This window comes from Nerophis lumbriciformis, linkage group LG25, assembly GCF_033978685.3.
Source record: "Nerophis lumbriciformis linkage group LG25, RoL_Nlum_v2.1, whole genome shotgun sequence".
Classification (NCBI taxonomy): domain Eukaryota; kingdom Metazoa; phylum Chordata; class Actinopteri; order Syngnathiformes; family Syngnathidae; genus Nerophis; species Nerophis lumbriciformis.
Window position 1 is genome coordinate 34,506,803 of NC_084572.2, and position 14,381 is coordinate 34,521,183.

Below are 14,381 nucleotides of genomic sequence, written 5' to 3' on the forward strand. Positions count from 1 at the left end.
CGAGTGAGGGAAGAGTGGATCGTGAGATCGACAGGCGGATCGGTGCGGCGTCTTCAGTAATGCGGACGCTGTATCGATCCGTTGTGGTGAAGAAGGAGCTGAGCCGGAAGGCAAAGCTCTCAATTTACCGGTCGATCTACGTTCCCATCCTCACCTATGGTCATGAGCTTTGGGTTATGACCGAAAGGACAAGATCACGGGTACAAGCGGCCGAAATGAGTTTCCGCCGCCGAGTGGCGGGGCTCTCCCTTAGAGATAGGGTGAGAAGCTCTGTCATTCGGGGGGAGCTCAAAGTAAAGCCGCTGCTCCTCCACATCGAGAGGAGCCAGATGAGGTGGTTCGGGCATCTGGTCAGGATGCCACCCGAACGCCTCCCTAGGGAGGTGTTTAGGGCACGTCCGACCGGTAGGAGGCCGCGGGGAAGACCCAGGACACGTTGGGAAGACTATGTCTCCCGGCTGGCCTGGGAACGCCTCGGGGTCCCACAGGAAGAGCTGGACGAAGTGGCTGGGGAGAGGGAAGTCTGGGCTTCCCTGCTTAGGCTGCTGCCCCCGCGACCCGACCTCGGATAAGCGGAAGAAGATGGATGGATGGATGGATGGATATATATATATGTATATATATATATATATATATATATATACATACATATTTTAGTGGTGAGCCTTGTGTGGTTGACAGACCAGGCTGCGTCATGAGGAAGAGAAGGAAGAAGAGGGGGAGGAACAAGCAGCCTCGGTAGTGCACACGTTTCCACATGGCAGCAAACTTTTACAGGAACGCACCTGGCCTACATGCATACCTGTGAGGGGGCGGAGTCACTCAAAATTAAAGAAAAAAAAATTGCACCAACAATAGAACCAACATGTGCGGCTGTGTGACGTGTCGCGCTGTAACTCCGTCTCGCGCATAAGCCGTTCTTGGATGCGACATGAGTTCCAGCACTTTGATAAAGAAGGCGAGAAACACTATTCAATGCAAGAAAGAAGTTGCAGAAAAGTATTGGAAGAATTGCAACGGATTAATTCGATGTACTTGATTTGTTTTGGGAAATATTGTTTGACAAAAATCGAAGTACCACTGTACAATAAGGGTGCACAAAAGAACTGATTCTTGTTCCACCCAATTCCAAATCAATTCATAATTTTCAAAAAAAAAAAAAATATATATATATATATATTATGAGAATCAGTTAGGAGGAGCTTTCCTAACCTGTCACCTGTTTTGACAAAGTTTCATTGTAACTATTAAACCAATTAACTTTATAGGTTACAGGTTAGAAAAGCTCCTACCAGTTGCATGGATGTGGCCTCAAGACATTTAAAAAATGTATCCTAATAAAAAAAAAATATATATAAAATACATATATTAAAATATGTATAGGTATTTTTTATTAATTTTTTTAATCGATTTTTTGAAAATTATGAATTGATTCACAAATAAGGTAAGTAGGAATTGATTTGATGTGCACCCTTATTATACAGGGGGACCTTGATTTTTGATTCTTATTAAACATTTTCAAAGTGGAATATTTGATGTGAAATAATTGGAGCCTTAAATAGGTCAATAAATCATAACAATATTGATTTTAATTAATTATTAGTTTTTGAACAATGACAGTTTTAAAGAAAATCGCACTAAAATTCTCAGGTACCAAAAAGGTCCCACTTATAAAAGTGTCCCTTAGGGGGGATGAATCTTTAGGCATCAGAGGATTCGATCCGATTTCCTGGGGTGACAATTAGATTCAGAATCGATTCTCGATTCAAATTGACTCTTGCAATGTATTATTTGGTATAATAATTATAATGAAACTTTTTCCACAACAGGTTACAGGTTAGAAAAGGTCCTTCTGGTTGCATAGATGTGGCCTAGAGACATTTTAAAAATGTATCCTTACAAAAAAATATACCTATATTTAGAAATATTAAAAAAAACATTTTTAAATATATTAAATATATTTAATATATTACATATATTAAAATATTTATATTTAAAAAGGGTATTTTTAGTTAATTTTTTTAAGTCAATTTTTGACAATTATTAATTGATTCAGAAATAGGGTAAGTAGGAATTGATTTGATGTGCACTCTTATTATACAGTGGTACCTTGATTTTTATTTTTTTTAATTTTTTTAAATCGATTTTTTAAAATGATGAATTGATTTAGAATCTGGATGAATAAGAATCGGGATTCAGGTGTGAATCGATTTTTTTTGTGTCACCCCTATTGTGCCTCATCAATAGGGGTGACACATTTTATGCCCTTGATCCAATATAAAAAACGTACAAACGATATTAATGCTGAGGTTTGATTGACACTTAAAGTAACCAGAGTATGTTTTTATCAAGCTCAGGTAAAACTGGTGACCAGCCACGCCCATCCAGGAAGCGCATGCACAAGGGGTCAGAGCTTGTCACACAGGTGGCTGGCTCAGGGGGCGGGGCTTGGAAGCATGGCCAATGAGGATGCAGAGGGAGCTTTGAGAGAGAAATTACAAACCAACCAGATTCTACAAGTGCGATGATGTAGAAAGATGAATGGCAAGGGATCATTTTTTTTTTTTTTTTTTTTAAGGGTTGGACATTTTTTTTTAATTTTTTTTTTTTATTTGGCGAAGGCATGGGGCGAGAGAAGGCACACCATCATCATCATCATCATCACAGCACCATCACCACACGTCATGGCGCAGCACGGATGGAGAAGAACAGGATGAAGGATTTCATAGTGCATTTTGATTGGATGGATTTTGAACCACAGGATGGGGGGGAGAAGGGGGGGGGGGGGGCGGTAGGGCGCCAACAAAGTAGAGAAGTGAAAGAAAGCATGTAAAGACATAGAAGAAGAGGAAGACGGAGTCAATATGAGCGTCACAGTCACAATGGCAGTCAACACGCTAACGTTCGAGACCCTCTCTGGTGTCCTCCTTGGGATTGTTTTACCACCCAATTTAGTCATTAGAGCAGGGCTGTCCAAACACTGAAAAAAATCAAAGCATGCCGCGGCCATTTTGATCGTTTTCATTTTCAAAACCTTTAAAATATACAGATTTTTTTTTTACCTTTATTGCTCCCCTCAAGTTTGGTCTCAGGGACCCGCAAGAAAACATGAAAAATGCTAAATATAATTTATATATTTTTTTTCCCCCCACGCTTAAATCTCTAGATCAACTTCAGTTCGGTCGTTATAAAGGTGTAATTATTATTATTATTATTATTTTTAAATGTTTTATGCCCTTTATGTTTAAGAGAACCTCCTTTTTATGGAAAAAAACACAAAATGTGTAATTTTTCCTCCCAAATTATTTAAAGTGGAATATTTGATGTGAATTAATTGGAGCCAAAATAGGTGAATAACATGGATCTTAATTTAATGTTAATTTTTGAGCAATTAAAATAGAGATCACACTACATTTCTTAGGGGGTCCCACTCATAAAAGTGTTAAAAATTAGCCATACATTTATTTAATTATTTATTTTTTGAACTTTCAACGCTTAAAACATGTTTATTATATTAATATTATTTTTACATTCTATGCCCTTTTTGTTAATGAAAACAATATTTTTTTTAATCACAAAAACACAAAATATGCAATGATTTATCCCCAGAATTATTTAAAGTGGAATATTTCATGTGAAGTAATTGGAGCCTTAAAGAGCTCAATAATTCATAACAAAATTGGTTTTTATTCTTTTTTTTTTTTTTTGAACAATGACAGTTTAAAAAAAAAAATTCCACAAAATTTTTGGGCCCCACTCATAAAAGTGTTAAAAATGAGCCATGCATTTATTTATTTACAATTTTTGTTTTTACTTTCAACGATTAAAACATTTTTATTATATTAATATTATTTTTACGTTCTATGCCCTTTTTGTTAATGAAAACAATATTATTTTTAATCGCAAAAACACAAAATATGCAATGATTTATCCACGGAATTATTTAAAGTGGAATATTTGATGTGAAGTAATTGGAGCCAAAATAGGTGAATAACACATAACATGGATTTTAATTTACTGTTAATTTTTGAGCAATTAAAATAGAGATCACACTACATTCCTTAGGGTCCCACTCATAAAAGTGTTAAAAATGAGCCATACATTTATTTATTTACAATTTTTTTTAACTTTCAACGATTAAAACATTTTTATTATATTAATATTATTTTTACGTTCTCTGCCCTTTTTGTTAATGAAAACAATATTTTTTTTAATCGAAAAAACACAAATTATGCAATGATTCATCCCCAGAATTATTTAAAGTTGAATATTTGAAGTGAAGTAATTGGAGCTTTAAATAGATCAATAAATCATAACAACATTGATTTTTATTCTTTTTTTTTTTTTTTTTGAACAATGACAGTTTAAAAAAAAAAATCCCACAAAATGTTTGGCCCCCACTCATAAAAGTGTTAAAAATAAATCATAGATTTTTTAATTTTTTTTAACGCTTAGATGTCCAGATTAACTTCAGATCTATCTGTTGATATAAAGTTGTATTCGTATTATGTATTTGTATTCTTTTTACGTTCTATGCCCTTTTTGTTAATGAAAACAATGTGTTTTTTATGGCAAAAACAAAAAATATGCAACATTTTCCCCAAAAATGTATAAAGTGGAATATGTGTTGTGTTGGAGCCTTAAATAGGTCAATAATTAATAACAACATTGATTTTGATTCATTATTATTTTACGAGCAATGAGGTTTTTTTTTTTTTTTTTTTTTTTAAATGGCACTAAAAATGCCGGGGATTCAAAAAAGCCCCTATGATAAAAGTTAAAAATAGGCTATATATATATATATATATATATATATATATATATATATATATAATTTTTTTAAATTTGATTTTACTTTCAACGCTTGAACCTTTCAATCAACTTCAGATCTGTCTATATAAAGTTTTATTTATTATTATTATGTTTTACATTTTATGCCCTTTTTGTTCAAGAAAACTTTGTTTTTTTTTATGAAAAACCCCCCACAAAATATTCAAAAACGTTGTTCTGATGACAAAAACACAAAACATGTAATAATTCTCTCAAAAAGAACATTTTATGTGAAGTAATTAGAGCCTTAAATAGGTCAATCATTCATAACAATATTGATTTTGAATCACTATTATTTTTTGAGCAATGACAGTTTAAAAAAAAAAATCCCACTAAAATTCTCTTGGATCAAAAAGGGACTCATAAATTTTAAAAATAAGTCATACATTACTTTTTTATTAATTTACTTTAAAAGCTTAAAGTCTCTCGATCAACTTCAGATCTGTTAATATATAAAGTTGTATTATTATTTGTTTTAAATTATTTTATTTTTTTTAGTTTAATGCCTGTTTTTGTTAAAGAAAACCCCCAAAAATATCTAAGTGGAATATTTCATGTGAAGTAATTGGAGCCAAAATAGGTCAATAATTCAAAACAAAATGGATTTTGATTCATTATTATTTTTTGAGCAATGACAGTTAAAAAAAAAAAATTATAATACAAAAATATACCACTAAAATTCTTAAAGATCCAAAAGGGCCCCACTCATAAAAGCTTTAAAAATAAATCATACATTACTTTTTTTTGTTTTTACTTTAAAACGCTTAAATCTCCTGATCAACTTCAGATGTGTTTATATTATATTATTTAATAATTTATTTATTTAGTTTAATGCCCACTTTCTTAAAGAAAACTCAGTTTTTAATCGAAAATAGACAAAATATGCAATATTTAACCCCAAAAAATGTGATGTGACGTAATTGGAGCCTTAAATAGGTCACTAATTCATAACAACATTGATTTTGAATCATTATTATTTTTTTGAGCAGTGGAAAAAAATCCCACTAAAATTTTTCGGTATCCAAAAGGGCCCCACTCATAAAAGTGTTAAAAATAATTTATAATTTATTATGTTTTTTCGTGATACTATTTTCCGAACATGTTGCAGGACGGTCAGAAATGAGCAGCAGATGGCCCCGCCTCTCAATTAGACGCCGGCCAACGATGGCTTATCGAGCTCTGTCAGCTCCGACCTCGTTAGCAGTCTGCGGACACTTTGTTAGGGCGCCGTTACCGCGGCGTGGCCTAATCGAGGATGGCGCTTGCTGCGCCGCACGTCCCCCACGTGACACCGGAGAGGGACTCCAAAGCACAAGTGTAAAAAAGTGAGGGGACAACTTCCTCGTTGAAGACAACAACTTCGCACGTAAACATCTTTCACGTCAATCAATTACCGTAAATGCTGCAATTAAGGTGCCACGTAAAATTAAGCGCGGAGTCGCCGTGTGCACATTACAAACATTACAAGCAGCCAAATGTGTCAAAATTGGCAAAAATAAACTAGCATGTTTTTATGTGCTAATTCTGCAACCGTTTACCCCAGAGTCATATAACTTGGTACTTGGCGTATGCTCACTATTAATATGCCAGCATGCTATCTAGAATGCTAATATTAGCATGCTAAACTATTTTTTTTCACTTCTTTTTATCATTTAACTTGGCGCTTGATACATGCTAACTTTTTGTGCTCATTTTTCCAGGGTAATAATAATAATAATAATAGATTTTATTTGTAAAAAGCACTTTACATTGAGTAAACAACCTCAAAGTGCTACAGTGTATTAAAAAAAATAAAATAAAAAATAAAAACTAGAACAGCCAAATAGCTAGAACTAGTATGCATATACCTAAAAAAAAAAAAAAAAAAATGTAAAAGAAGGGTTTTTAAGCCTTTTTTAAAAAGCATTCACAGTCTGTGGTGCCCTCAGGTGGTCAGGGAGAGTGTTCCACAGACTGGGAGATTTTTAGGTTCAAACAAATACAATTTGCTAATGGTAGCACGTTAAAGTTAGCGATAATAAGTTTATGTGCTAATTTTGCAATCGTTTACCCCAGAGTCATACAACTTGGTACTTGACATACGCTAACTATTAACATGCTAACGTTAGCTTGCCAAGTTTTGTGCTAATTTTGCAACCGTTTACCCCAGAGTCATATAACTCGGTACTTGGCATATGCTCATTTTTAATATGGTAGCAGCATGCTAGAATGCTAATATTAGCATGCTAAACTTTTTTTTTTCACCTCTTTTGCCACCCTACACATCGGTCATTTAACTTGGCGCTTGATACATGCTAACTTTTTGTGCTAATTTTTCTTCGGTAATAATAATAATGCTGCTAATATTAGCATGCTAAACTATTTTTTTTCACCTCTTTTGCCACCCTACACATCAGTCATTTAACTTGGCGCTTGATACATGCTAACTTTTTGTGCTAATTTTTCTTCGGTAATAATAATAATGCTGCTAATATTAGCATGCTAAACTATTTTTTTTCACCTCTTTTGCCACCCTACACATCGGTCATTTAACTTGGCGCTTGATACATGCTAACTTTTTGTGCTAATTTTTCCACGGTAATAATAATAATAATAATGCTAATATTAGCATGCTGAACTATTTTTTCCACCTCTTTTGTCACCCTACACATCGCTCATTTAACTTGGCGCTTGATACATGCTAACTTTTTGTGCTAATTTTTCCACGGTAATAATAATAATAATAGATTTTATATGTAAAAAGCACTTTACATTGAGTAAACAACCGTAAAGTGCTACAGTGTATTAAAAAAATATATATATATAATAAAAAATAAATAAAAATATAAACTAGAACAGCCAAATAGCTAAAACTAGTATGCATACATCTAAAAAAAAATTGGCTTTCCTAAAAAGAAGGGTTTTTAAGCCTTTTTTTTTTTTTTTTTTAAAGCATTCACAGTCTGTGGTACACTCAGGTGGTCAGGGAGAGCTTTCCACAGAGTGGGAGCGGCGGAGCAGAAAGTGTTGTATTCCATCCTGAGTGGAACAGGAAGCCAGTGAAGGTATTTGAGAATTGGTGTGATATGGTCGTATTTCCGCACTCTCATCCGGATCCTAGCAGCACTATTCTGTATGTATTGCAGCTTCTGGATGTTCTTGCTGGGGATCCCGACAAGATGTGCGTTGCAGTAGTCTATGGTACACATCAGCGTAATTTAAAAATGGTGCTTGACACATGCTAACAATTAGTGTGATGCCATAGGAAATTTTTACACTCTTCTTAGATGGCGCCAAGTATCAAAAGCCACGATTTTTAGGTTCAAACAAATACAATTTGCTAATGTTAGCATGTTAAAGTTAGCGATAATAAGTTTATGTGATAATTTTGCAATTGTTCACCCCAGAGTCATATAACTTGGTACTTGACATTTGCCAACTATTAACATGCTAACGTTAGCATGCTAGGTTTTTGTGCCAATTTTACAACCGTCTACAATAGAGTCATATAACTTGGTACGTGACATATGCTAACTATTAACATGCTAATGTTAACATGCCAAGTTTGTGCTAATTTTGCAACCGTTTATTCCAGAGTCATTAAACTTAGTACTTGACATGTGCTAACTATTAACATGCTAACGTTAGCATGCCAAGTTTTGTGCCAATTTTGCAACCATTTACCCCAGAGTCATATAACTTGGTATGTGACATATGCCAACTATTAACATGCTAACGTTAGCATGCCAAGTTTTTGTGCTAATTTCGCAACCGTTTATTCCAGAGTCATAACTTGGTACGTGACATATGCTAACTATTAACATGCTAATGTTAGCATGCCAAGTTTTGTGCTAATTTTGCAACCGTTTACCCCAGAGTCGTATACCTTGGTACGTGTAGTTTGCCAACTATTAACATGCTAACGTTAGCATGCTATGTTTTTGTGCCAATTTTACAACCGTCTACAACAGAGTCATATAACTTCATCCTTGACATATGTTAACTATTAGCACGCTAACGTTAGCATGCAACATTTTTGTGCTAATTTTGCAACCGTTTATTCCAGAGTCATTAAACTTGGTACTTGACATATGCTAACTATTAACATGCTAACGTTAGCATGCCAAGTTTTGTGCCAATTTTGCAACCATTTACCCCAGAGTCATATAACTTGGTACGTGACAGATGCTAACTATTAACATGCTAACGTTAGCATGCCAAGTTTTGTGCTAATTTTGCAACCGTTTATTCCAGAGTCATTAAACTTAGTACTTGACATATGCTAACTATTAACATGCTAACGTTAGCATGCCAAGTTTTGTGCCAATTTTGCAACCATTTACCCCAGAGCCTTGTAACTTGGTACGTGACATTTGCCAACTATTAACATGCTAACGTTAGCATGCCAAGTTTTGTGCCAATTTTGCAACCGTTTATTCCAGAGTCATTAAACTTAGTACTTGACATATACTAACTATTAACATGCTAACATTAGCATGCCAAGTTTTGTGCCAATTTTGCAACCATTTACCCCAGAGTCATATAACTTGGTACTTGACATTTGCCAACGATTAACATGCTAACGTTAGCATGCTAGGTTTTTGTGCCAATTTTACAACCGTCTACAACAGAGTCATATAACTTGATCCTTGACATATGTTAACTATTAGCACGTTAACGTTAGCATGCAAAGTTTTTGTGCTAATTTTGCAAACGTTTACCCCAGAGTCATACAACTTGGTACTTGACATATGCTAACTATTAACATGCCAAGTTTTGTGCTAATTTTGCAACCGTTTACCCCAGAGTCATACAACTTGATCCTTGACATTTGCCAACTATTGACATGCTAACGTTAGCATGCAAGGTTTTTGTGCCAATTTTACAACCGTCTACAACAGTCATATAACTTGATCCTTGACATATGTTAACTATTAGCACGCTAACGTTAGCATACAACGTTTTTGTGCTAATTTTGCAACCGTTTATTCCAGAGCCATACAACTTGCTATTTAACCCATGCTAACTATTAGCACGCTAACGTTAGCATGCCAAGTTTTTGTGCTAATTTCGCAACCGTTTATTCCAGAGTCATATAACTTGGTACGTGACATATGTTAACTATTAACATGCCAAGTTTTGTGCTAATTTTGCAACCGTTTACCCCAGAGTCGTATACCTTGGTACGTGACGTTTGCCAACTATTAACATGCTAATGTTAGCATGCTAGGATTTTGTGCCAATTTTACAACCGTCTACAACAGAGTCATATAACTTGATCCATGACATATGTTAACTATTAGCACGCTAACGTTAGCATGCAAAGTTTTTGTGCTAATTTTGCAACCGTTTACCCCAGAGTCATATAACTTGGTACTTGACATATGCTAACTATTAACATGCTAACATTAGCATGCCAAGTTTTGTGCCAATTTTGCAACCATTTACCCCAGAGTCATATAACTTGGTACGTGACATTTGCAAACTATTAACACGCTAACGTTAGCATGCTATGTTTTTGTGCCAATTTTACAACCGTCTACAACAGAGTCATATAACTTGATCCTTGACATATGCTAACTATTAGCACGCTAACGTTAGCATGCAACATTTTTGTGCTAATTTTGCAACCGTTTATTCCAGAGCCATACAACTTGCTACTTAACCCATGCTAACTATTAGCACGCTAACATTAGCATGCAAAGTTTTTGTGCAAATTTTTGCAACCGTTTATTCCAGAGCCATATAACTTTCTACTTAACACATGCTAACTGTTAGCATGATAACATAGGTAAAGTTAGCATTCTTCTAAGAGGGCGCCAAGTATCAAAAGCTATGATTTAAATAACTTCTCTTCAATGAATGCCCCGCCCCTTTTTGAACTTTAGCTCAATAAACGCTCCGTCTCTGATTCCAGCATTTACGGTAATTGCCATTTAAGCTTTAAATGTGCGCTCTGCACTTCCTTCTTGAGGACGTCCATGTTCCCAATATCATATCCATGTTTTGTAAACGTAGCGTTAGCGGTGCTAGCATGGCTTCACAAACAAGACGTCACCCACCAGGCGGCGACGCGTCTTCAAAAGTCACTCACCCCCAATTCCGTGACTAAAATGTCGGTGATGCTTCCCAGCACCGAGACAAAATCAAAAATGTTCCAGGGGTCTTTGAAGTAATTCTGTTCGGAGAGGGAGGGAAAGGAGAGCGTTAGTTTCGACGAAGACTGTTGCCATGGAAACAGAGCACAAGGAGGGGAGGGTTGGCGTGACTGCCGCGCACACTTTGGGGGTTTTTTGGGGACAGCGAAAACACGCTCCAGATCTGTCCACCAAAATAAGTCTCTTCATGAATGAATGATGAATGAAGTCTACGTGCGTGTGTGTGTGTGTGTGTGTGTGTGTGTGTTCTTGTATTTCTAACCTTCTTGGGACAAAGTAGCTTCCATATGAGGAGGTGTGAACCAGTTAGGACATACATCATGGTCCATTGCATCTAATAGAGAATGTCTCAATTGCACCCCTGGTGGTAAAATCTTTTAAAATTAGGGTGGTTCCAAAAAGAAAGGATTTTTCAAATAGACTGTGTGTCGGTTTTAAAAGTCAACATATGAAACAACAAGTGTGTGTAAAAATTTGAAGTGCTCCCCCTCTGGCCAACATTTGTAATAACAAGTGTGTGTAAGAAATTAAAATGCACCCCCTTTGGCCAAAATTAATTAAAATAAATAATTAAAAAAAGTATATAGAGACATACTGTAATAAGTTGAAGTAAATAAGGAAGATTAAACAACTATTACAATCAAAAAATTCAGCTTTTTTTTTTTTTTTTTACCTAAAAGCTTTTTATCACAATGTGTCAACTTTTTTTCTTATAAAATTGGGAACAATTTCTCATATTATTTCTGTAATATTGCAATATTTTCTCGTAAATTATAATTTATTTATGTAAAATTATTACGATTTAATGCAAAATGGTGACATTTTTCATATAAAATTCTGACTTTTATCACAATATTGCCAAAATTTGTTGTTCTTGTAAAATCGTGACATTTTCGGAGTAAAATTATGACTTTTGTCATCATTTTGCCAAGTAAACTTCAGATTTTTATCATAATATTGCCAACATTGTAACATTTTCTTATAAAATTACAACATTTGTCGAGTAAAATTACGACTCTTTTCATAAAATTGTCAAAATGTTAGGCTTTTCTTGTACAATTGCGACTGTTATTGAGTAAAATTCCAACTTTTATCATAATATTGCACAAATGTTCAGTTTTTGTTGTAATATTTTGACTTGCGTTGAGTATAATTACGACTTTTATTATAACACTGCCAAAATTCTAAGTTTTTCTTGTGAAATTGTGACCTTTTTCTTGTGAAATTCCAACTCATTTTTCACAACAAGCTTTTTTATATTCGCATAGTATGTATATATTATTAATGTTGTAAAATACAAATCTTTGTATATCTAGAAAGGGTGGTCTTAAAGAGGTAAGTCTCAATAAGGTAAGAAATACAAGAATGTGTGTGTGTGTGTGTGTGTGTGTGTGTGTGTGTGTGTGTGTGTGTGTGTGTGTGTGTGTGTGTGTGTGTGTGTGCTCACCAGGGGACCGAAAGCGATGGAGGTGTGAACAAGTTAGGACATACATCATGGTCCATTGCATCTAATAGAGAATGTCTCAATTGCACCCCTGGTGGTAAAATCTTTTAAAATTAGGGTGGTTCCAAAAAGAAAGGATTTTTCAAATTGACTGTGTGTCGGTTTTAAAAGTCAACATATGAAACAACAAGTGTGTGTAAAAATTTGAAGTGCTCCCCCTCTGGCCAACATATGTAATAACAAGTGTGTGTAAGAAATTAAAATGCACCCCCTTTGGCCAAAATTAATTAAAATAAATAATTTAAAAAAAGTATATAGAGACATACTGTAATAAGTTGAAGTAAATAAGGAAGATTAAACAACTATTACAATCAAAAAATTCATCATTTTTTTAACCTAAAAGCAGTCTTTTTATCACAATGTGTCAACTTTTTTTCTTATAAAATTGGGAACAATTTCTCATATTATTTCTGTAATATTGCAATATTTTCTCGTAAATTATTTTTTATGTAAAATTATTATTTTTTAATGCAAAATTGTGACATTTGTCATATAAAATTCTGACATTTATCACAATATTGCCAAAATTTGTTGTTGTTCTTGTAAAATCGTGACATTTTTGGAGTAAAATTATGACTTTTGTCATCATAATTCAGATTATTATCATAATATTGCCAAAATTGTAACGTTTTCTTATAAAATTACAACTTTTGTCGAGTAAAATTACGACTCTTTTCATAAAATTGTCAAAATGTTAAGCTTTTCTTGTACAATTGCGACTGTTATTGAGGAAAATTCCAACTTTTATCATAATATTGAACAAATGTTCAGTTTTTGTTGTAAAATTTTGACTTGCGTTGAGTAAAATTACGACTTTTATTATAACACTGCCAAAATTCTAAGTTTTTCTTGTGAAATTGTGACCTTTTTCTTGTGAAATTCCAACTCATTTTTCACAACAAGCTTTTTTATATTCGCATAGTATGTATATATTATTAATGTTGTAAAATACAAATCTTTATATATCTAGAAAGGGTGGTCCTAAAGAGGTACGTCTCAATAAGGTAAGAAATACAAGAATGTGTGTGTGTGTGTGTGTGTGTGTGTTCTCACCAGGGGACCGAAAGCGATGAGCTTCAGGATGGACTCCATAAAGAAGAAAGTAGTGAAGACGATGTTGAGGTTTTTCAGGACGTTGTCGTACGTTTCTGAGGCGCCGTCAAACTGTGGCGAGACAGAAAGTACCTCACTCAACTGAACTCGGTCCTGAACTTGCTCTTCTTGATTTACATAAAAAATTAAGAGTACAGTACATTAATTATATTATATACTTAATGTTTAAACTTTATTAATATTTTACTTAATATTATATATTGTTATAATATTATCATAGATATTTAGAGTTTATTTTGAGAAAAATTTAAAGATTATTAGTTTTAATGAATAATTTTAAGAAAATGTTTCCTAATTTGAATCATAATTTAAATAAAGTTTTAAAAATAATTCAAAGAAGATTTTTAGGTGTTTTGAAGGAAAATTTTAAGAAATAATCTGGAAAAAAAACAACTAATTTGAACAAGAGTTTGAAAATAGCTTTTAAAAAGCTCAGAAAATAAATATAAGAATACTTTTAGGACAAATTCTAAAAATAATTTTTAGAATTTGACGAATAATCTAAAAAAAAAAAAAAAATCCCAAAACAATTTTAGGAATATAATAGTAATTTAAAGAACAAATTAAAAAAAACAAAAACGAATTTGATAAATTCTAAAATAGGAATTTAACGAAAAATGTAAAGAAAAATTTGAAAACATAAAATTTGAAGAATAATTTTAGAATAAAAAAATGATTGTATTATGTTAAGGAACTAAATTTAAAAAATAATTCTAAGCAGAGAAATTTAAAAATATTATTAGAATAATTTCAGATTTTAAGAATTTGAATCAGAATTTGAATAAGATTAGAAAATG

General features: G+C 33.4%; 1 protein-coding gene across 5 annotated transcripts in view; it reads right to left on the bottom strand.

The window, feature by feature from the left end:
* Window positions 1-14,381, bottom strand: part of LOC133621855 (voltage-dependent P/Q-type calcium channel subunit alpha-1A-like) — a 267,315-nt gene that overhangs the window by 92,998 nt on the left and 159,936 nt on the right. For all 5 annotated transcript variants that reach the window (XM_061984254.2, XM_061984255.2, XM_061984253.1 and 2 more), the window contains 2 exons: window positions 13,525-13,635; window positions 10,904-10,987 (listed from right to left, as the gene is read on the bottom strand). In XM_061984254.2, coding sequence (XP_061840238.1) covers window positions 10,904-10,987; window positions 13,525-13,635 — 195 coding nt within the window. The remainder of the gene's footprint in view (window positions 1-10,903; window positions 10,988-13,524; window positions 13,636-14,381) is intronic.